General features: G+C 51.3%; 9 protein-coding genes across 9 annotated transcripts; 6 read left to right on the top strand and 3 right to left on the bottom strand.

Annotated features, from left to right (window-relative positions):
- Window positions 1-31: 31 nt before the first annotated feature.
- On the top strand, window positions 32-1,417 carry PMZ80_006247 (uncharacterized protein; the record flags this gene model as incomplete). The annotated part of the gene is made up of 3 exons (XM_064874660.1): window positions 32-243; window positions 296-750; window positions 846-1,417. 3 exons carry the CDS (start codon window positions 32-34, stop codon window positions 1,415-1,417), a joined length of 1,239 nt encoding a protein of 412 aa, XP_064729060.1.
- A 530-nt stretch (window positions 1,418-1,947) lies between these two features.
- Window positions 1,948-2,964, top strand: PMZ80_006246 (uncharacterized protein; the record flags this gene model as incomplete). Its single annotated transcript, XM_064874659.1, has 1 exon — window positions 1,948-2,964. One exon carries the CDS (start codon window positions 1,948-1,950, stop codon window positions 2,962-2,964), a length of 1,017 nt encoding a protein of 338 aa, XP_064729059.1.
- Window positions 2,965-3,292: 328 nt separating this feature from the next.
- Window positions 3,293-4,026, bottom strand: PMZ80_006245 (uncharacterized protein; the record flags this gene model as incomplete). Its single annotated transcript, XM_064874658.1, has 2 exons — window positions 3,293-3,331; window positions 3,397-4,026. 2 exons carry the CDS (start codon window positions 4,024-4,026, stop codon window positions 3,293-3,295), a joined length of 669 nt encoding a protein of 222 aa, XP_064729058.1.
- A 1,207-nt stretch (window positions 4,027-5,233) lies between these two features.
- On the top strand, window positions 5,234-6,519 carry PMZ80_006244 (uncharacterized protein; the record flags this gene model as incomplete). Its single annotated transcript, XM_064874657.1, has 4 exons — window positions 5,234-5,281; window positions 5,341-5,632; window positions 5,682-6,143; window positions 6,194-6,519. The coding sequence occupies 4 exons, from the start codon at window positions 5,234-5,236 to the stop codon at window positions 6,517-6,519; spliced, it is 1,128 nt and encodes a 375-aa protein (XP_064729057.1).
- A 2,348-nt stretch (window positions 6,520-8,867) lies between these two features.
- GCH1 (GTP cyclohydrolase 1) lies at window positions 8,868-9,974 on the bottom strand (the record flags this gene model as incomplete). Its single annotated transcript, XM_064874656.1, has 1 exon — window positions 8,868-9,974. The coding sequence occupies one exon, from the start codon at window positions 9,972-9,974 to the stop codon at window positions 8,868-8,870; it is 1,107 nt and encodes a 368-aa protein (XP_064729056.1).
- Window positions 9,975-10,458: 484 nt separating this feature from the next.
- Window positions 10,459-13,189, bottom strand: PWP2 (U3 snoRNP protein; the record flags this gene model as incomplete). The annotated part of the gene is made up of 2 exons (XM_064874655.1): window positions 10,459-13,119; window positions 13,172-13,189. 2 exons carry the CDS (start codon window positions 13,187-13,189, stop codon window positions 10,459-10,461), a joined length of 2,679 nt encoding a protein of 892 aa, XP_064729055.1.
- Window positions 13,190-13,556: 367 nt separating this feature from the next.
- On the top strand, window positions 13,557-14,813 carry spn4 (Septin spn4; the record flags this gene model as incomplete). Its single annotated transcript, XM_064874654.1, has 3 exons — window positions 13,557-13,661; window positions 13,711-13,873; window positions 13,924-14,813. 3 exons carry the CDS (start codon window positions 13,557-13,559, stop codon window positions 14,811-14,813), a joined length of 1,158 nt encoding a protein of 385 aa, XP_064729054.1.
- A 1,967-nt stretch (window positions 14,814-16,780) lies between these two features.
- PMZ80_006240 (uncharacterized protein) lies at window positions 16,781-17,959 on the top strand (the record flags this gene model as incomplete). Its single annotated transcript, XM_064874653.1, has 3 exons — window positions 16,781-17,300; window positions 17,694-17,833; window positions 17,888-17,959. The coding sequence occupies 3 exons, from the start codon at window positions 16,781-16,783 to the stop codon at window positions 17,957-17,959; spliced, it is 732 nt and encodes a 243-aa protein (XP_064729053.1).
- A 307-nt stretch (window positions 17,960-18,266) lies between these two features.
- On the top strand, window positions 18,267-20,132 carry PMZ80_006239 (uncharacterized protein; the record flags this gene model as incomplete). The annotated part of the gene is made up of 2 exons (XM_064874652.1): window positions 18,267-18,271; window positions 18,452-20,132. The coding sequence occupies 2 exons, from the start codon at window positions 18,267-18,269 to the stop codon at window positions 20,130-20,132; spliced, it is 1,686 nt and encodes a 561-aa protein (XP_064729052.1).
- Between the last annotated feature and the right edge of the window lie 486 nt (window positions 20,133-20,618).

Below are 20,618 nucleotides of genomic sequence, written 5' to 3'. Positions count from 1 at the left end.
TTTGAAGGTCTATGCGATATCCATCGCAGCCATGTCAGCGACAGCACCTCGCAACCCCCCTTTCAGGGCCGAGCATCTCGGGTCGTTACTGCGACCCAAAGAACTGCTCAAGACACGTAACGAATGGGAAGCTGGCAAGCTGAGCCAAGCAGATTTGACACCAGCCGAAGATGAAGCAGTCAAGAAGATTGTCAAAGTCCAATTGGACAATGGCTTCCGAGCAATCTCGGATGGCGAGTATAGGTATGCACTCTACCGCTAACATCCAATGCCTAGCTGGGGCATCGGAGTGTAGCAAGCTGACGCGGTTCTTCTTACATAGACGAGGCGTCTTCTGGGGCGAATTCTTCGAGTCCCTCGAAGGCATGACAGAAATCCGACAGCCCAGCATGGACCTCTTCCGCCCCTATGTTCCAGATGTAGCCGGCTTCATCGAAAAGGGTGATCGACCTGGCCAATCATGTCTCTGTACCGGCAAGATCCGCCACAAAGGAAAGTCTACGCTGGTCGATGCATACAACTATGTGAAGACGCTTGTGCCGGAACATCAATGGGGAGAGATCAAGGTCACGCTGATTTCTCCTTCTTGGTATCATCTGAGGTACAAGGACGGCAAAGCGTTCCCGAGAGACGTCTACCCTACAGATGAGGCGTATTTTGAGGACATTGCCAAGGCCATTCAGACTGAACTCGACATTCTGTATGACGCTGGTGTCAGGAACATTCAGATTGATGACCCATTATTCGCATGTGAGTACCCACCGTCCGATACGAAATAACACAAGCTGCAAGGTCCTTCGTGGACTCATCAGCGTGTGCGATCATTCAATGCTAACAAGCCCCAGACTTCTGCTCCGAAAAGATGGTCGAGGGCTGGGCCCAAGATTCTTCCAACACACGCTCACTCGACGACCTCCTAGACGTCTACATCAACGCCTACAACGCCGCCATCTCCAAACACACCTCAAAGATGCATTTCGGCCTACACATCTGCCGCGGCAACTTCATGGGCAGCCGCCACTTCTCCGAAGGCGGTTACGACCGCATCGCCACCAAGATCTTCAAGAACCTCAATGTGCAGACCTATTATCTCGAATACGACACACCCCGGGCTGGATCCTTCGAACCACTGTTGCATCTGCCCGAGAACAAGAATGTGATCTTAGGTGTGATCACGAGTAAGTTCCCGGAATTGGAGGATAAGCAGAAGATGAAGGAGAGGGTTTTCCAGGCCGCTGATATCGTGGCGAAGGGGGCGGGGCAAAGCAGGGAGGAGGCATTGAAGAGGTTGGGCGTCAGTCCACAGTGCGGTTTTGCCAGTCACGAGGAGGGCAATGCGATTGTTTGGCAGGATATGGAGAATAAGTTGAATCTCGTTAGGGAGTTGGCGAATGAGATCTGGCCTAATGAGCCGTAAAAATACTCTGCATAGGGTGTGCCGTGGTCTGGTAGTGCCGAATATATGGGAGGCACTGAAACAAGGGAGAGCACCATTCCATTCAACAGGGAGGTTGCTTCACGGGATTTTCAACATCATGGAGGAGTCATACTAGGGAGGCATCAGGAGAGGTGCAAGAAGGCCACGTGCTGCCATAATGTCACGTGTCATGCCGGGCACCACATTACCTTCGGCAAAGTTTCCATTGCCAGTTCCATTACCTCTTGCACGCGCAACTGCGATGTCTGTATAACCATCACAAGAATATACGTGCTTGCAAAGCATCCGGGAGTGTCCCAGTAATGAAGAAGCTGTTTCAAGACGAAGACGAGTTCTGATCACGGACGTCTCACAATCGCCCTGCAGAGCAACTGGTAGGTTTACTGCCGTGAAATGACTGCGCCTAAAGCTCAAGGCTATTCGTGTATCCAGCTCCTTACGATGCAGATTGATAATCGAGCAAAGCTACATTGACTCTTTCTAGATCAGACGCCGTTGCTCCGCAGAAAATGGCACCCGCTGCCCTCCCAACAACCCTCCTCCACACAATCAAAACCCACACAGCCCCCATAAACTGCCTCTCCTTCTCCTCCAGCGGCGGAACCTACATCATCTCCGGCTCCTCAGACCGCCAGATCCACCTCTCGCGCACAGAGCCGTCTTCCCAATCCCAGTCGCAGCCTTCCCCGACCACAACCACAACCACAACCAAGCCCATCCAGAAATACACATCCCACGGCTACGCGGTACTAGACATCAGCGTAACGCAGGATAACACCAAGTTCGCGAGTGCAAGCGGGGATCGTTCCGGTCCATTCCTTTGGGACATAAACACCTCTGACTCTACGATCCGGCGGTTCGGGGGTAATAGCCCCTCTCCGCATACGTCGAGGATCACGTGTCTGAAGTTTACGGCCGAGGATAATCTGCTTGTGTCTGGGAGTGATGATCGCAGTGTGAGGTTGTGGGATTGTAAGAGTCGGGATGGTAGACCACTTATGGTGCTGGAGGATGCGAAGGATGGGGTTAGTGCGTTGGTATGTTGGGATAAGGAGGTGATTGTTGGGAGTACGGATGGGAGGGTGAGGGGGTATGATATCAGGATGGGACGATGTGTGAGTGATGTTATGCCTGGGCCTGTTACGTCTCTTTCGTTGTCGCGGGATGGGAGGACGTCACTTGTGGGGTGTCTTGATGGGAGATTGAGGTTGATGGATAGGGAGAATGGAGGGTGTTTACGGGCGTTTCCGCCTGAGGGGAAGATGGGTGAGGGGGGAGGGTATCGAAATGAGTCTTTGAGGCTGCAGAGTGCTCTGGCGGTGAATGACTCTGTGGTGATTAGTGGGAGTGAGAGTGATGGATGGGTTAGAGGCTGGAATGTGGTTAGTGGGAAGCAGATTGCGAATGTTGAGGTGAGTGAGAAGGTAGTCAGTGTTGTGAAATGGCGCGAAGGCAGTGAGGTCGAGTCTCGACGTGGTGTCTGGGCTGCAGCAGGTGCCGATGGCATGGTCAGAATATATGGATAAAACAACATGTTAAGACAGTTTGCTTTGCACTGCACGGCCCAAACGGCCTTTTGCGTTCGATCTGAGCCTCCGAGATCCGTCTCATTGTTAAAGAAGCGAGTGTAGAAAGTACTCAAGATTTCCCGACACAGGCTGGATGAAATGCATTAAGATTAGGAGAAGTTTATCTATGATGGTATCGCTATGCACCAGATCACCTCCTACAAGTACGAATGTCTAGAAGACTGCAACGTGACTCGAGTCGCAGTTGCGAACCCATGTGCATGGAATGCTCGAACCGTCCGTTGAGTCGTTCTAAGCATGGGTTATCCTCCCATTCCATCTATTATTACCCTAGCGGAGCACCACCGTCCAAAACTGCAGGACCCTGTAAAATGTAAGTCAGTATAGCGAACAGACGAGATTCATGGCTAGAGGAAGAGCGAGACTTACCATCCGCACTAAATTCCTGTTGGTAATCCTCCACGACCCGTCGCCTTGTCTTGCCCAGACGTCCTGGTATTGCGCTCGGTCAATCAAGACTTGGCTGCCGTCCACCGGGTTGGCAACGCCATTGTATGGCGTGAAGAAGTGTGTCGCTTGAAAGTACGTGACGGATACAGCGCTGTTAGGACTGCAGATGTCGATATATTGAGTTCCGAGGTGGTGCTGAGTAGACGCGAAGTTTGCGAGCCCAGGTGGTAGAGTGTCGATGATGGCTTGCACACCATTCAAGACACCGATGGGGTCAGAGTAGTTGGCGCGGGTGTCGATGGTGAAAACCTTCCTCAATGCTTCGAAGTTGCGACCATCGATGGCGAGTGCATAGAGTGCCATGGTCTGACGGATTGCTTCGATGCTAGTGACATCTGGGACGGCTGGACTTTCGAATTGTTCTGCTAGGTAGTATCCGCTCACGGGTCCAGGAGAGATCTCAGGGCACCCAAAGCTTGTCGTTGGCGGCGGGCCGTTGGGAGCTGTGGGCGGCCCTTGGGGACCTCCGGGTAGCCCGTTGGGCGGTTCAGCTAATGTGACTGGGAAAGCCGCAAGAGCCGCGAGACCCAAAGCGAGTCCGACGCGCATGTTGATGCAGGTACGTTTTCAAGGTGTGTCTGGATATGCAACCTGAAACCTCCACTCCCTGATGCAGCGTTGAAGGGTCTTGGAATTCGATGAAAGTTTACACGCAAAGCGGAAACGGGAAGGACCGAACGCTGAGCTTAGCACAGCAAGATAGGTGGTGGACAAAAGATGCTGCAGCAACAGAAGAAGGGAGAAGCACGTCACAGACAACGACAGAGTTGTGGACTGATCGATGGCTTTTCAGACTCTTCTACTTCCTTGTCACAATCCCAATCCCCGACTTCGAGAGCTGGGGGGGTTCGGAAAGGGACATGACCGAAGCTAGCGTGAGCAGCTCGACTCACGCGTTCCGAGAACGTTGTGCCTTGATTTCAAACCACATGGTTCGCGATGAGAAGATCATCGCGCAAGATATACCTGGTTATACCATGTTGATCTCGCTTACCTGCAGAGCTATGAGACTCTAAGTAGGTTAGCAGTCGTATCAATGTAACCCCGCATGGAGCGAAGTCCTGTTGGGGAGGGAAAGCGTGGTGGTATCAAAGGGTCATCAGGGATGATGCATATATAAATCTCCCGTGGTAGTAGATACCGATAGATAGCTTCCTCAGCCCATGCTAGGCCATGATCTAAGATTTGTTAGTCTTTCACAGATGAGACATCTTGGCAGCTGCGATCGGGCCAAGCACATTTCCGCCAAGCAGATCGGGAACGTCAGGCAACTTCCTTTCAACCAGATGCCCCGTTCTTACCACCAGCGAGACATTATCGCTCATGTGTCAGTCGACATCCTAGAAGCGAATGTTGCTACTGTTCGCTTACTACTGTGGTGACAGGTTCATTATGTACAGACACCCACGAAGACATCCATATTTTCCGCCAAGATAGACGCAGACCCTGAAACACTTGCGATATGCAAGTCCCAGGACATGGACATGGAAGAAAGAGACCTTGTATTCGATGGGCAGTTCGAGGGTACAGAATTTGCTTCTCTCCAAACATGGCCCCATTTCTTTATGAACATGCATACAAACTTTCGAAGACCTGCTCTTTCGTGGATGGATGAGCAGCGCAACGCTGGGCGAAGAGAGGACAACTTCTGCGACCGTCGTTTTTGATTGCACTCAAGTATTCGAGCACACAGCTTGCTTTCCCGGACGTTCTCTCGTTGCCTCAACTTATTTCACGGTTAGATTGAGGAAGAAAGATGGCTGATACCTCGCCGACACCCTTCATCTCAAGAGCTGGTCAAGCTGTAAGTTGAACAAACCGCTCACGCAATCAATAAGCAATAGCTGATCTGACTGCATACAGGCACTCCTCTGGGTGGAGCTGATAGCGTGCATTGCTTTTGTCGGATTTCGAACCTTCATACAGTACCGGCACAACAAGAAACTCTTCAGCAATGACTGGTTGATCCTCTTCGCTCTCTTGTGCCATATTGGCTCGGCAATAACCTCTCAGCTCATGATACCGCCCACGTACGAGCTAGAGCAGCTGAAGAACACTCTCGCTACTGGTGGCATTCCCCCAGCAAACGCGGAGGAGCGAGCTACACTCTTCCTCCGCTATGAGTTCGCTGTCCTAATCACGTTCTGGACGACATGTATGGTCTAATGCGATAGCCTGGGTTCTAGATGCTAACGCATTGCCAGTGTGGTCGGTCAAATTCTCACTCCTGCTCTTCTTCTGGCGCCTCTTCGAATCGCTACGAACCCGGATGCGAATTTTCTGGTATATCATGTGTCTCATCACAGGGTCGACATATATCACAACCATCTTCCTTCAACTCTTTGCCTGTGGTTCTCCGGACACCTTCTTCAAATTTGGTAACAAGGGTTGTCATACGCCACGCGACATCTACTTATCAAATTTGGTGTTCCTATTCTCGGCAGGAACAGACATAGCATGCGACATCTTCTTGATCTTCATTCCCTTTCCGCTACTCTGGAAGCTCCAAGTCAGTCAGCGACAGAAAGTCATCCTGGCTCTCATTTTCCTGCTCCCATTGATACCTATTGCTTTCGGTATCCTTAGACTGGTCTTCTGCAACCCCACGACCGGAACAGTGAACGTCGTCAAATTCACTTTATACTTCATGCTTGAGAACACAGCTGGTATAGTCCTTCCTCCCCGTTAGAGACACGTCAATACTAACCCATCTCAGCAATCATAACAGCCTGCTTACCGTCCATGCGCCTATTCTTCCTTCAAAAGACAGGCAACACGACCCGCCCTTCGCAGCCATATGCCGGCGGCGGCAACTTCTACAGCAAACAGCGATCACTTTTCAAGAGCAACACCAGCGGACGCGACCACAAGGGTGCTATACCCCTGGGCAATATGTCCGAGACTCGATGTGACGCCGGCAGCCGCAACTCAAACGAGAGTAGAAGCCACATATTGCAGAAAGGAGTAATGGTCACGAAGGCATATCATGTCAGCGCGGTTCATCCGTCTGATGAAGAGATTGGGAAAGCGGTGTGGAGATGAGACAGTGTTGCGGTTCGCCTGACTTCGTGTCTCGACCGCTGTTCTCGTATCGCGCTTCTCGAAGGACAGCCTCGGAACATGCTCCATCAGCGCATACTCGAAGCACAAACACGAATACGAGACCAGCTCATTGAAGCACCTGTGTATCGACCTGCATGCCTCTGTCGAGGTAGTTCGAGCATAAAGATAACTACTCGCAATGCAATGGGATCCCGGAGAATCTGGTCCAAGCTATCGGCGACTTTCGACGTTGCATCGCATGGAGAACACAGCCTGCCTTGACTTTCCGGTACACAAGCAGAGCACGCTCTGCATAAGCCAGTTCAGGTGGTACCTGTAACAAAAACATCACATGAGATGGTGCTCCAGTTCGCCAGGTCGCACTTGCGAAACCCCAATAGCCCACAGCTCAAAAAACATGCTACAATCAATAGTCATGGTGATGATGCACAACATAGAATGGCTCGTGGCACCTTCTTTGTGGGCGGAATGGGTGAATACCCGTTCAAACGTCAATACAGCACCAGTGCTCGAAGCCAACCTCAGCACCGGTCTGACTAGCGAACAACGTGCCTAGATCCAAGTCGAGCTCGAGCATACGATCAGGGACCGAACACACAGCCCAATGCAACGGCGTCCTCCAAGTCTTACGCCGCCGACCGTGGAGCGCATAGAAGCAGTCATCACTCCATTCGGTCTACCAATTGAATTCATGCTCGCTCCAGTATGAAACGGGGACTCGATCTCGAGGCTACTAAGCGTGTGCATGTGGACACTTCCATGAGCAATCGTCCAGACCACATATTCGCATTGAGCGGATGCCTCTAGCGGGATACCTCTCCGCTAAAGCTGCTCTCGTCAACTCATACAGTGTTGAACAACAAGCTCACAACATCAGCAGCGTTCTGTCTCGTTTCACAGTGGTGAAGCCGGAGCTCATAGGGAGAGCACCGCACAATCGCTGACAAGATACCAGCTGTTAGCCAGGTACAAGATTAGTTGGGTATGCTACAGTAGCGCAACGAACGAAAGCCACAGTACTGTGACAGACGCTTCCTGAATACACCGAGCAATGAAGCACTAGGTCGTCGATAAGGAATGGTCGTAACCTCTGAAGACCTCGAGCCCAACCCATAGCAAAAGCTTGGAGAATGCAGTGTCTGAAATTGTGCGAGTGGTATTTTCGTAGCGAGGTGGGATGACATTGACTCCGAAGAGTTGGATGCGGTCGTAGAGTGCAAAATCATGGCTAAATACGGTATATGATGTCGTGCTGTATCTTGCTGTGTCTTCCAGTGTTTGAGCCCGAGTCTCTTTGCTTCCAGCTAGCCAGAGGTCCGCTTCGGTGATCTGGTTGGTCTAGTACCCTTCTGTGAAATGTCTATAAGTTTTAATTCTAATACGCAAAGAATAGACTACGCCAGTCCAGTCCAGTCGTCGACCTTCTTGCTTGTGCGTATATACATGCGGCACATTGATATAATATTCGATAGCGACTACAGTACATTCTTGGGAAGGACGCGAGGACAATGATGTGTGTGCTGTGCTGTATCACTTGAAGCAGATACTCATGAGTCGGTACCAGAGGAACTGGAACTGAGGAGAGCAGCAGAACAGGGGAGTGCTCCCAGGGGTAGGCAGAGTGCAATGCGTGAGAGTGATGGGTCGCGTATGTAGTGATAGATAGCTTTGTGCGTGGCGTATAATAGCCGCATGACATCCCTCCAATGCAGTCTTGCTTCTACGACAGACAGAATAGGATACAGCGGGCGAGTTCATTGCAGTTATTGATTGGTTGAGTCTGCTGAAGTAGGAGTCAATCCAGGCTGGAGTGAGGGACGTCGAAAGCTGGAATGAGGGGAATCAAAGGCTGGAGTGAGCGAAGGGTGCAACGACCCGGAAAAACAACGAAGAACGCAAAGTAAGTCTTGGACGACCTGGGGAAGCGATGCTTCATAAAGGCGTAGCAGCGCGAGTGCAAATCCTCGCTCGAGTAATGTCGTTAATACTGAAAAAGAAGGCCGGATCATCGCTGTGGGCAAGATATATTTCATGACCTGGCAGCCGCGAAGATGCCATGCTGAGGCTAGGTTGCGGGATTGTTCCTGCAACATTTGAATAGGGTAGGACTGTTGAATTGTCCCGTGCTATCCTTTACATCTTGTACATTCTGATTGACATGTAAAGTCGAGTTTCAGGTGCTCTCCCCGTCCATTTCCTCATAATTTTGGGTATCTCATCAGTGTTGAAAGTAAAGCAATCCAGCCTCCCACACCGTAAATTCTCCGGGCTCTATAGGCCCTAACGCCAACTCCTCAATGTCCTCCAGCCAAACCATGAATTGTGTGTCACCTAGCACGATTGAGCAGGCTCAAGAACTCCTCCCTGGTCTTCGCAGAGCTACGCATCGCGCCAAGCATACAGCTCGTCGTCGTACTGCTAGTAGTCTTCTGCACGCCTCGCATGACCATACAGAGATGGCTACTCTCCATAACCACAGCGACACCTTGAGGTTTGAGGACCTCTGCAATAGCAAGCGCAACCTGCTTCGTGAGCCTCTCCTGCACCTGCAGACGTCTGGAGAACATTTCTGCTAGCCTCGCCAGCTTACTAAGTCCCAATACTCTCCGGTTCGGGATGTAGCCGATATGCATTTTGCCGATGAAAGGAACCATATGGTGTTCGCACATGGAGAAGACTTCGATGTCTCGTACAATGACCAATTCATCGTGATCCTCGTGGAAGACCGCGCCGTTAACGAGGTCTCGGACGTTCTCTTCGTAGCCTTTGGTGAAGTACATGAGGGCTTTTGCGTATCGTTCGGGCGTCTGTAGGAGGCCTTCTCGGTCTGGATCTTCTCCGATGCATTCGAAGATTGTTCTGACTGCGCCGGAGAGTTTGTCCAGTCTTTCTTGTGCTTGTTCGGGCGTTTGCTCTAGCCGCGCTCTTGTACCGGGACAAGGCCAGGAGAGGCCGTCGAAGTCTATTGGAGGATTCACTGTGTATGGAGAAGCCGGGCGTGTAGCACTAATCGGGGGAGTTGGGGGTGCTTCATCGCGACCATCCCTCGGAGGCACTTCTTGCAGGTTTGTGGTGGAGGATGGCTGCGCCGGAATGTCGGTTTGGCTGTTATTAGGGCTGTCCGCTATTGCGTGCTCTGGGATGTGGCTATTCGACTTCGGTATATCTATGCTTCTCCCCGTGCCGATCCAACTCCTGCCGACTTCGCCGTCCATGCTCAGCCTTCGGAGAGATAGTTCGGAGGGATCAATGGACGTGCGCCTGTTGTAAGTGCTATGAATACTCGAGGCTAACCTGTCTCTTTCTTCTGCTCGAGTTGTGGTTTTGGCCGATTGCCGAAGAGGCGAAGAGCCGTTCAGGAGGTGTGACGGTATGGCTGAGCGAGGAAGCGGGTGTAGTGTATCTGGGATTTGGTGCGTGCTTTTCTCTGCCATCGCTCGAGTGTTGTTTGCTTGGGAGAGAAAGGTGAGCGTCCCTCGCTGGTTTGACGTTGGTCACAGCGTTTGCGCTACCTCAGATGAGGCGGAAAGGCATACTTACACTTCGTACGAATTACTGGAGTTTGAAGGTTAGCAATAATGCGCCCGATTTAGAGCGTGGTAGAGCCTGTGTCTGACTTCGAGGTCATAATCAGCGGAACCTTGGGAAGTTTTAGTTGCATTGCGGAAACTTTTGGAGAAAATTGTTTGCGGTGCGAGCCACATCCATGCAACGGTACCGAACGGTATGGCATCATCTGGCATAGTAGCAAATATCGAGTAATCAGGTCACTAGCGGTAGAATGCTGGATGCTTGAGGAGCGAGAGTAGAAGAGGTTCTAACATGGTAGAAGACAGAGCAAAAAAGAAGCTGGATCAACGATGTGGCAGGAGCACATCTGCTCCTACTGTATCAACATTTTTGTACACGTATCGGCAGTTATTCGAAGCCTATCCAACCGTCATCGTCAGCCATGTCTACATCGACTCCATTTGTGTGACCAGCGCCACCGCCATCTCCGTTCGTGAGCAATGGCACCTTCCCGTCAATCTGTTGTTGACACAAGAACTCAATCTCAAATGCGTTCCTCTGGCTAAGATTCCGGATCGTCTTTCCGACGCCGTCAATACTTCTCTGGATTGCTCGAAGCTCGCTGGAGAATTGACCAGCTCTTTCTTTGAGATATCTGCCATGAACTGCGACCACTTCGCCAATCCATGTCAGTGCAAACTCAAGGTGTGGACTACCCTCCAGTTGCTGTGCTAAGAAATGTAAGAGCCGTCCAAGATATACTCGAGGCAGATCTCGTATTACAAGTGCGACCTGCCCACGAGGTATCGACTCGTACACCTTCCGAATGAGCTTTTTGTCGTTTAGCCTGAATGACATGATCAGTGCTTTCAGATACTCGGGCTGTTTCTGTTGTAAGATGTCTTCCACATTCTGAGGCGTGACATCAACATCCAAATCGAACGGATCGAAGTCGTCCATACCAGCTGTATCTAAGCTGTATATCAGTAGACCCTCGCTACTTGCTGCAGAGAAGGTTCTTCCGGTCGGTGCGAATTCAATGCCTGTCACTCGTACTTCTGGCCGTACAGTCCTCTTTGTGGCATCTTTTCCACGTGTTGCACCAGGTAGACTTCTGTCGATTCGGTCTTCAAGGTCGCTTGCTTCGCCTTCAGTGTCGATCATATCTCTAGGCAGACCGTTGGACATGATGGCTGACGAGTTCAGAAATTCTTGTGTGCCGTCAATGGATAGGTTGATCGAGACTGTGAACTTCTTGATCAACGTCAACGTGCTGACAGAATATAGGCAGATGTATTTGCTATTGCCTGCAGCAAGCAGACACGATCCATCTGCAGAGTATACGATGGTATTGAATGATTTCGTTCCTGGTGTCGAAGCTGCCGTCCTCCTGGACTTCAATGTTCGACCACCACTCACGTCTCTTCGCCCGTCCATCGTAGCCTGCTGTACTGAGGTCTCTACGTCCCAAAAGGTCAGCTGCCCATCGAGTGTCGAGGCCGCGATCTGTGCCGAATCTGGTCGGACGGCAACGCATAGCAAATCCGATGTTAACTGCAACGACTCTGAACTTTGTGAGCGATCGAAGACGTTCCATGTTCTGATCGTCCGGTCCCATGACCCTGACACCAGCATCCTGCCATCGGGCGTGAATGCTAACGTTGATATCGGTCCTTCATGACCTGATAGTTGATCGAGTAAAGCACCCGTCTGAACTGACCACAAATGTATGTCAAATGAATCATGCGATCCTGCGCACACTACTTCCGCTGCCGGGTCAATTGCTAGACATGCAAAGGATAATCTTTGAGGTGCTGTGAATGTTCGAAAGTTTCGATACCTAAGCATGTCCCAAGCACGCACTGAGCCATCCAAAGACGATGTAAACAGCACATTGCCTCTTTTTGAATATGCTGAGCCCGTTATTGCGGAAGAATGTTCGGTGAAGGTAGCAATATGGAAGCCTGAGAATACGTCCCAGATCTTGATTAGACCATCGTCGGCACCTGTGATTATCCGACTTGAATCTGGCGAGAAGGAGAGTGTGGTCATGGTATCGAGGTGTGAGGACTGCTTGAGGATGTTGGATTCAGACTGGTGCTCCCATACCAGCAGCTGGCCAGTTTTCGCTGAGCCCAAAGCCAGCCATTCGCCACTCTTATTCATCGAAATGGTGGATATGGGCGAGGCGGCCATGGACAGGGTGTGTATTGCCGAGAAGGAAGGCAGCTCGTACAGACTGAAGAGTCCGTTCGCAAAACAGACCGTTAACAGATTACTGGCTTTGTGAAAAGACGCGCATTTCAGCTTTGCATTCTGCATGAAATAGTCTCTCTGCACAGTCCTCCACTTCTCGAGATCTTCTGGGTCTGCGTCTTCATGTTCAACCTCTACGCCCCGTTGTTGTGCTCTTGTGACGAACTCCCATCGGAACAAGGCGCCATCTTCACTGACAGTATATATCGACTCTTGACTTGCCGAGAACCAAGCACCTCTGACTTGCTGTCTGTGGCCGGCCAGAACGGTTGGCTCAAAGCCTTCCTCGGGGTCCAGACTCCATATCCTTGCCGATGAATCCTTGCTTGAAGTGAGGAAGAATCTCGAGTCTCCAGACCAGCTTAAATGTCTGACATGATCGAAGTGGCCGCCATATTCTCGGTGCAGCACAAAAGGCGCAAAGTCTAGCTCACCTCCATCAGATCCAGGTACCCGCGGAGTCCTCCATGCTTGTATCTTCCTGCCCAGGCCCACCACAAAGTAGCGACCGTCGGGGGAGAAGCTTAGGGCAGTAACATTGCCTTTGAAGGAGAAGTGGTAAATAGAGGTTCGTCGAGGGAATATGGTTAATATGGCTCGGCCATCTTCGTCGACCGTGAGGAGAAGATTGCCGTTCGGAGTCAGATCTATGTGGGAGATGTTCCGGCGATGTGCGAATGGTAGAGTGTAGCTTGTGTTCTTGGTCAAGTTGAAGACAGAGACTCTATTGCCTACTGGTGAGAGCAAAGTGTCTCCATCTGGTGTGAAGATGGCATTGCCTTGCCTGTAGACTGTTCCCAAGAGGTTGGAGAACTACAACACTCAGTCAGCATAAGGCTCCAACACTTTGAAAAATAACGCACACCTTGAATTCAGTCTTCATATTGTTACCGAGTCATGTTCGCTGCTGGCGCAAACCTCTGATGCGGCATCGACGAAAAAAGTTCATGGAGGCCGAGCAAAGCGGACAAACAAAGTTGAGATGGGCGGCGCTGGCGGCAGCCAAGGAGCTAAGAAGATCCGGGGAACTAAGCTCCTATTGGATGGTGACCGCCCATGCTCAGGGGTCCATGATTTTCTGGCGCACCTTCCTCGCGAACCCCTAACCCAGAAGTTACAGATTGCAGGTGCGGTCAACCACACAACTGCCAGATCTCCTTGTTGCATCGACTTCTTACCTGATGTTCTCACAGCAAGCCCACGCTCAGCAAGCCAACGCTCCGCAACCCACTAACCAAATGTCTGCAAACATGGCACCCTCGGCGATAGAGTCGGCGTCGCCCATCGGCATAGCCAATCTGCCCAACCAGCGGCACAAGATCGTCGCAAAGAGAGGTGCTGCCTTCACTATCATGGTCAGACCCAGCATTGGATCTCAGGTCTGGATGAGACTGACTTCTGTAGGTTGCTGGTGAATCAGGACTCGGAAAGACCACATTCATCAACACTCTCTTCTCAACCACAATCAAGAACTATGCAGACCATAAGCGAAGACATGCAAAGCAGGTCGACAAGACTGTGGAGATTGAGATCACAAAGGCTGAGCTGGAAGAAAAGTTCTTCAAAGGTAGTACTATCACACAACAGGTGGCCTGCTACAATTCTGACTCTGGGTAGTACGGCTAACAGTCATCGACACACCCGGCTTTGGCGACTACGTGAACAACCGCGACTCATGGCAACCCATCATCGAATTCCTCGACGATCAGCACGAGTCGTACATGCTGCAAGAACAGCAACCACGCCGCAACGACAAGATTGATCTCCGAGTCCACACCTGCCTCTACTTCATCCGTCCAACCGGTCACACTCTCAAGCCCCTCGATATTGAAGTCATGAAGAGATTATGCACACGCGTCAACCTCATTCCTGTCGTTGCAAAGGCAGATACCCTATCCCCACAAGATCTTGTCAGGTTCAAGCAGAGAATCAGGAATGTCATTGAAGCACAAGGCATCCAGATCTATCAGCCACCCGTAGAGGAAGACGATGAAGCTGCCGCACAACACGCAAGAGCCCTGATGTCCGCCATGCCCATGTCGGTCATCGGCTCTGAGAAGGATGTCAAGACCACAGATGGCCGCATCGTCAAGGGCAGACAGTACGCTTGGGGTGTTGCTGAAGTCGAGAACGAGGACCACTGCGACTTCAAGAAGCTCAGATCAATTCTGATCAGGACACACATGTTGGATCTGATCCACACCACTGAGGAGATGCACTACGAGGCCTACCGCGCTCAGCAGATGGAGACACGCAAATTTGGCGAGGCTAGACCGAGGAAGCTCGATAACCCCAAGTTCAAGGAAGAAGAGGAGGCTCTCAGGAAGAGATTCACCGAGCAAGTCAAGGTTGAAGAGCAGAGATTCCGTGCTTGGGAACAGAAACTTATCGGCGAGAGGGACAGACTCAACAAGGATCTTGAGGCTACTCACGCTGCCATCAAGACGCTCGAGCAGGAACTGGAGCAGATGCAGGGCTCTGCTGTCAGATCTCACGGAAGACGCTAGCCGACTAAGCTGGTACTGGGTGAAGGATAGGTGCAATCTTGTTGCGGGTGCAACAATGCACCAAACATATTCATATCGTTGCTGCGAACGTTTGAGCGTGGAGCGGTTGACAGCGAAAAGCAGGCTTGCAATACTTTATGATAGTGAATAGTTGTCGATTATAATACCTTTGATCACTCACTCTTCTCCTAATGACCAAGGCGATCGCGCAGTGGCCACGAACTCTGCGTATTCAATTGACCAGTCTGTTGAAGCCTGTCAGTCACGTGCCAGTACACGCGAGGATACGAGTCTAAGTTCAGACACCCCAGCTACTACACGCGCTCTTTCTGCCTCTGGTGCGAGCGAACGTAATCAGCCATCGACGCTTCTACGTAACCTGTGCAGCTCTTGCCCTAGCGCGTAATGCGCCTGCCACGACCTCACGTGTCCATAGCAGGCATACAGTAGTCCAGCATGCGATATTGATCGTTGCAACATCAGTTCTCCTACGATTGCATGGCAACGCGCGTACGGATTTATGAATCCGCTGTCTCAGACGCGCCTGCAAACAGACACAGCTGGAGTTGAATCTCATACCTAGACCATTACATCTGGTCGTTGGCTCTCAGACGGCGATGTTCTGACCGGACCATCTTTAGCAAATCGGGCTGCCCTCTTTTATATCCTCTAGCTGATCTATGCTACAATCTCGACCTTCCAAATTGCGCTTCCTGTTCTCTGATGCTGTTTACTGACTACCAGGAATAGTGACCCTGATACCGAAGATTGTCCATTGACGGCTATAGTGATCCTGGAAATACCAGCAGCGAGGCTCAGAAGCGGGCAGTGTTTGGAAGACGAGGTGGATGACAAGCTGTCTGATGCTGGCTGCTACGAATTCAGTAAGAACACTCGAGCCATCTGCAATAGGCTGATCAATCGAGGCGTTCAGGTGTATCCGAGGAGTACCTTGTACCTCTCAGGAAGCCCAGACACCGAGCATATGCCGCTCATGGCAAGTCCCAACTTGTTGTCTCTGCTTACGATTACGCTGACTATTAATAGGAAGCTCTTTCCGAAGCCGCTGTACTCCAAATGGTCGCATGACATTGGTATGATGTCGGGCACCCCGATGAAGATGCTGCCCAGGAGCATCTGTATGAGCAAGGCGCCATGCATACTCTGCATGCTGCCAGAAGAGGTCAAAGCCGTGGTGTCGCTGTCTCAAAGCATTCCTAAAATCAGCTTTGACAACGGCAATATTCGTATGGCCTTTTCATGGACTGTACAGCGTCGCAGGATGTCACAACATGCTCGAGCTTAGCATCACGACCGATTAGGACCAGTCCGACCAGGCAGTCGGTGCTAACATTTCGTTCAGCTTCAGTCCGACAAGCACTATAAAACGGCTCTCATCTCTTGATTCCTGAATGCTCGCAGAGGTTGCGCAGGTTGCTCAAAAGTTAAGCAGCGCACTGATACAATTGACATACGCGCCAAGGTCGATTTAGTGAAAAGCCTGCCGCGACGATATCACACCTCCGAGGGAATGATTGTATTCCTCCATGATGATGCACCAGATCCGTACGACTAGCGCTTGGGACTCGCGGTGAGCACAGACCTCCCATATTGCTTGGCGAGCTCGGTACGCTACATTGTCCATCTGATTCTCCAACAACGACACGGTACTCGTCAGTGCCGGCACGAACAAATACTTCTCTCCATCTTGCTTCGAAGATGTCCTTGCTGTATACTGTTGACAAAGGCGTTGAAGTATGTCGGTCGGCAGGAGTCCAGCTATTGGCGCTGGCTTACTGATTGTACTCGGACCTTTGTCTTATGTTCCGCTTGCAGCACACCAGACAATGGCATGAGCCTTGCTCACTTTTCATGTGGTTGAAGACCTAAGTTATGGACAGTTGCGCACGCAATCCTTTTGATCAGGTACAGTACGTGATCCTCTCCTTCCGCGTATCAGTATCAACATGGCTGCGCCACAGAACCAGCAGTCAGAATTCATCCTCATCAGCCCGAACTGGATAGTAAGGAGGCCTGCTGACGATGCTAGCATATGGCGCGTGCTTTTCTTCAACCAGTTTCTTGTTGCGCATCCACAGCCACAAGCTCCGTTGGCGCCGCAGCATGCACAACAGCAACAGCAGCAGAACCTTCCACAAAATGCAGTTCAGCAGCAGCTCCTACAGGCAAATCTTGATACACTAGACGTTCTCACTCTCGAGCAAATACTCGTGCCTCTCTTCGACACTCACGTCGTACGGGTGTCGAATACATGGTCTTTTCACTGGCTTCCTGGAGCTAATCCCACCAACATACACCATCCCACAGTGCCTATTCCAAAGACATATGCCTCGTTCAAGAATGTCGGTGTCCACCTGTGTGTTCCATCCAACATCAGAGTGATATCCACCTCCAGAGCGATCTTCAATTTCATGAATTACCGATGGGCACGAGATCGAACAGTAGTAATCTCAAACTGCTACTTGAGTAAGTTGGTAACCGATTTGAACCGCCATAAGTTCTTCAAGCAAATCGTCGAAACAACCTTGAGAGGCACTAGAGAAATGGATATTCATACAGGGCGGTACCACAGGCTAGAAAGCAGGATCACTGACTTTTCGCGGTATTGCGAAAGCGTTCGGCGAATCACGTTCAGATGCGGGCGTGGCTGCGAGTGGGTTGAAAATCCTGTCACTCATCAGCAACGGGTAGTCGAGCACCTCTCATACACTTGGCGACCGCATGGTTTTCTGGTAGGGCGCATGGCTGCCCAGGACATTCATTTCAAACAGACGCGCATTTGGCCGGCAGGTCTCGAGCGCATCTTCCGGCGGTACCTATATTTGACAGCTGAATGGAGAAATGCTCGAGGACTCTTAGGAGCCATCCGAAGGAAACGCGTGCGTGCAAACGAGCGCCATCCCATCCGGATGACGTTTGAAATCGAGTTCATGGCCATGCGGACAAACCATATGAATGCTTTCCTTCAATACGAAAATCATGGTGGTTTCACGGTCACGGTAAGCTGCTAGCTCTATTGCTACGAGACACATTGCTAACTGTAGCTTGTGTAGGTGCTGACTTTCGACGTGGAGACAAGGGCGCTGCTGAGTGTTGCGGGATCGCTTACAAAAGCACAGCTTTGAGATTGCTGGGATCTCCACTCCATGTTCAAGGCAGGACAGCCGCACAAAACGTTCCATGGTTCTGTCTTGAGCATGGGAGCAAGATAGGCAGGACATCGCTGACCAATATGTTTGAACATTCTCTGGTCCAAAACGTGCCAAGGCATGATTCCAAATCTTGCAGGGAGGCAACGCTTCGAACCGACCAGGGTCTGCATCGTTCGCTTCCACGTTAGAATCCGGGGAAAGCCACGAGATTATGCCTACTAAAGCAGCTCGTCTTCAAGCTTATTCATCACGAGCATGCACATGGAGTGCTTTGCCAAGGATGTGGTAAGTATGTTGACAGTTGACAAAGCTCAGGCACAGTTGACAGTCCGAGTTGACAGAGGTTTGTCAGAGGACAACATGCTGGTACAACACGTATAAGAACTCCAGCGAAGCACTTCACAGACGTAGGTCATATTGAACCACAGTGCCGAACTCCCGCTACTGTTCAACGCTAGGCGTAAGCGAAATCACAATGTCAACAACCCGTCCAGACATCGACGTCCATCCCAAAACCCATCTCCCCTCATCCATAACACAAACAAAATGGAACGTCATCGTCATCGGCGGCGGACCCGCAGGTCAAGCTGCAGCCATCAAATGCGCCACCGGCGGCCTCTCAGTACTGATAGTCGAATCTGAACTCACCGGCGGAGAATGTCAGAACTGGGCGTGTGTACCCTCCAAGGCCCTGTTGCGTCCTCTAGAGGTTGCTGCGGATGCGGCGTCTGTGGGTGGCACGCGGGAGAAGCTACGATCTTGTGCTGAGGCGCGCGGCACGGCAGGGAATGTGAATGTGGATTTACAGGGTTTGTTCGAATACAGGGATAAATGCGCAGTGAACTGGAACGATGGGCCTGGAATTGCAGCGCTTGGGGGGTTAGGTGTGAGTATTACGCACGGATTCGCTTTGGTTGTGGGCAAGGGGAAGGTGCAGATTAAGGACTGGCATTCTGGGGGTAGTGTACTTGTTGAGGCTGTGGCTGTGGTGGTTGCGACGGGGAGTGAGCCGTTCATACCTGATATCGAAGGCTTGCGGGAGTCTGGGTACTGGACACCCAGGGAGGCTGTGTCTGCGAATGAGGTCCCTGATCATTTGATTATTCTTGGAGCCGGACTAGTGGGGACGGAGATGGCGACTGTTTACGGTCAGCTGGGGTCGAGGGTTACGCTGATAACGAGGCAGAAGAGGATTCTTCCGAAGGTTGTGGAATATGCTGCTGAGCTTGTGGCTAACAGTTTGAGGCAGACTGGCGTGGATATAAGAGTGGAGACGCACGTGAGAAAGGTGAAGCGACGTAATGGATTGGTTGAGGCTGAACTCGCTGACAGCTCTGATCTGACTGGCAGTGAAATTCTCATTGCGACTGGGAGAAGAGCGCGTACAGCGGGTATGGGCCTCACAACTGTCAAAGGATTGACGGAAGGCGCTCACATCGATGTCGATGAATCAATGTGCGCCGTCACCGTCCCAGAGGGATGGCTCTACGCTATAGGTGATACGAATGGTCTCGCCTGGACGACACACATGGGGATGTACCAAGCAGTCATCTGCGCCAATACCATCTTGGCAAAAGCCCGCGGCTCCTACCAACATCAGCTAGACAACGGCAACGACCTACGGATTTCCCGAAGACATTCAGCAACAGCAACTCCCCAAACATGTTTCACGGATCCCCAGGTGTCCTGGGTCGGATTGTCTCTCAAAGACACCAAAAGGATGAACATCAACGCGAGAGAAGTCTCTGTTGACACCGGGGGCCCCGGTACGCATTCATATCTACATTCAGAGGGGTATACCGGGTGGGCACAGTGGGTTATTGAGACGGGGACTGGCCGGCTTCTAGGTGCGGTCTTTGTGGGGCGGGGTGTGGCGAATCTTCTTCATGCTAGTAGTGTGGCTATTGTTGGGGGTTTGACGTGGCGGCAGTTATTTCATGCTGTGCCGAGTTTTCCTACGTTGAGCGAGGTGTATCAGTTGCTTGTGGAGAAATGTGCTGCTATGGGGGGGAGGTGGTTTAGGCTGGTGGGGAGACGAGGGCTGAGGGTGTCTGGATGTGGGAGGAGTGACGCAGGCATAGCAGGTGTCCATTGTGTGAAGATAGAGCAACTTCATTGTTGTGTAGGAGGGTCCGTGTCTAGGTAACCAGTGCATAACGGGCACCGAGAATGTGAGCTACCTTTTGAACAACACTCTCTGGTATTGTTAGCAGCAGATTGAGGCAAGCAAAACGTTCAATTGACGTACAAATCGAGCTTTCCTAGTAAGAGCAGGGCGGCTCTTGCCTCGCAGCCTTTCGACAGCATGAGAAGCAAGCATAGGCGTAATAGCGATGACACGGTTGAATCTCGATCTGAGCATACACACATTGGGCAAACGTATAGCTGCCAACCCATGAACCATTACCAGGGTGAGGTCCCATGTCTTTGGTCGAGGCCTGCTGGGAAAGATTCCATAAGCTACGGTATGCATGAACGCAGTCGTCTGGAAGGTGTGTTGCCGCTTACGATGCACTGTGCTTCTTCAAATGAGTGAAGCGACGTCTTCTGACCCATGATGGACTTTGACTTTGGTTCGTCCGTACTGAAGATCCCGAATGCATACTGGTTGATTCTTACATGCTTAGTATGG

Source organism: Knufia obscura (genome assembly GCF_036327395.1).
Source record: "Knufia obscura strain CCFEE 5817 isolate CBS 148926 chromosome Unknown scaffold_7, whole genome shotgun sequence".
Classification (NCBI taxonomy): domain Eukaryota; kingdom Fungi; phylum Ascomycota; class Eurotiomycetes; order Chaetothyriales; family Trichomeriaceae; genus Knufia; species Knufia obscura.
The sequence above is the reverse complement of the archived record's forward strand: the minus strand, read 5'-3'. Positions and strand labels throughout refer to the sequence as shown.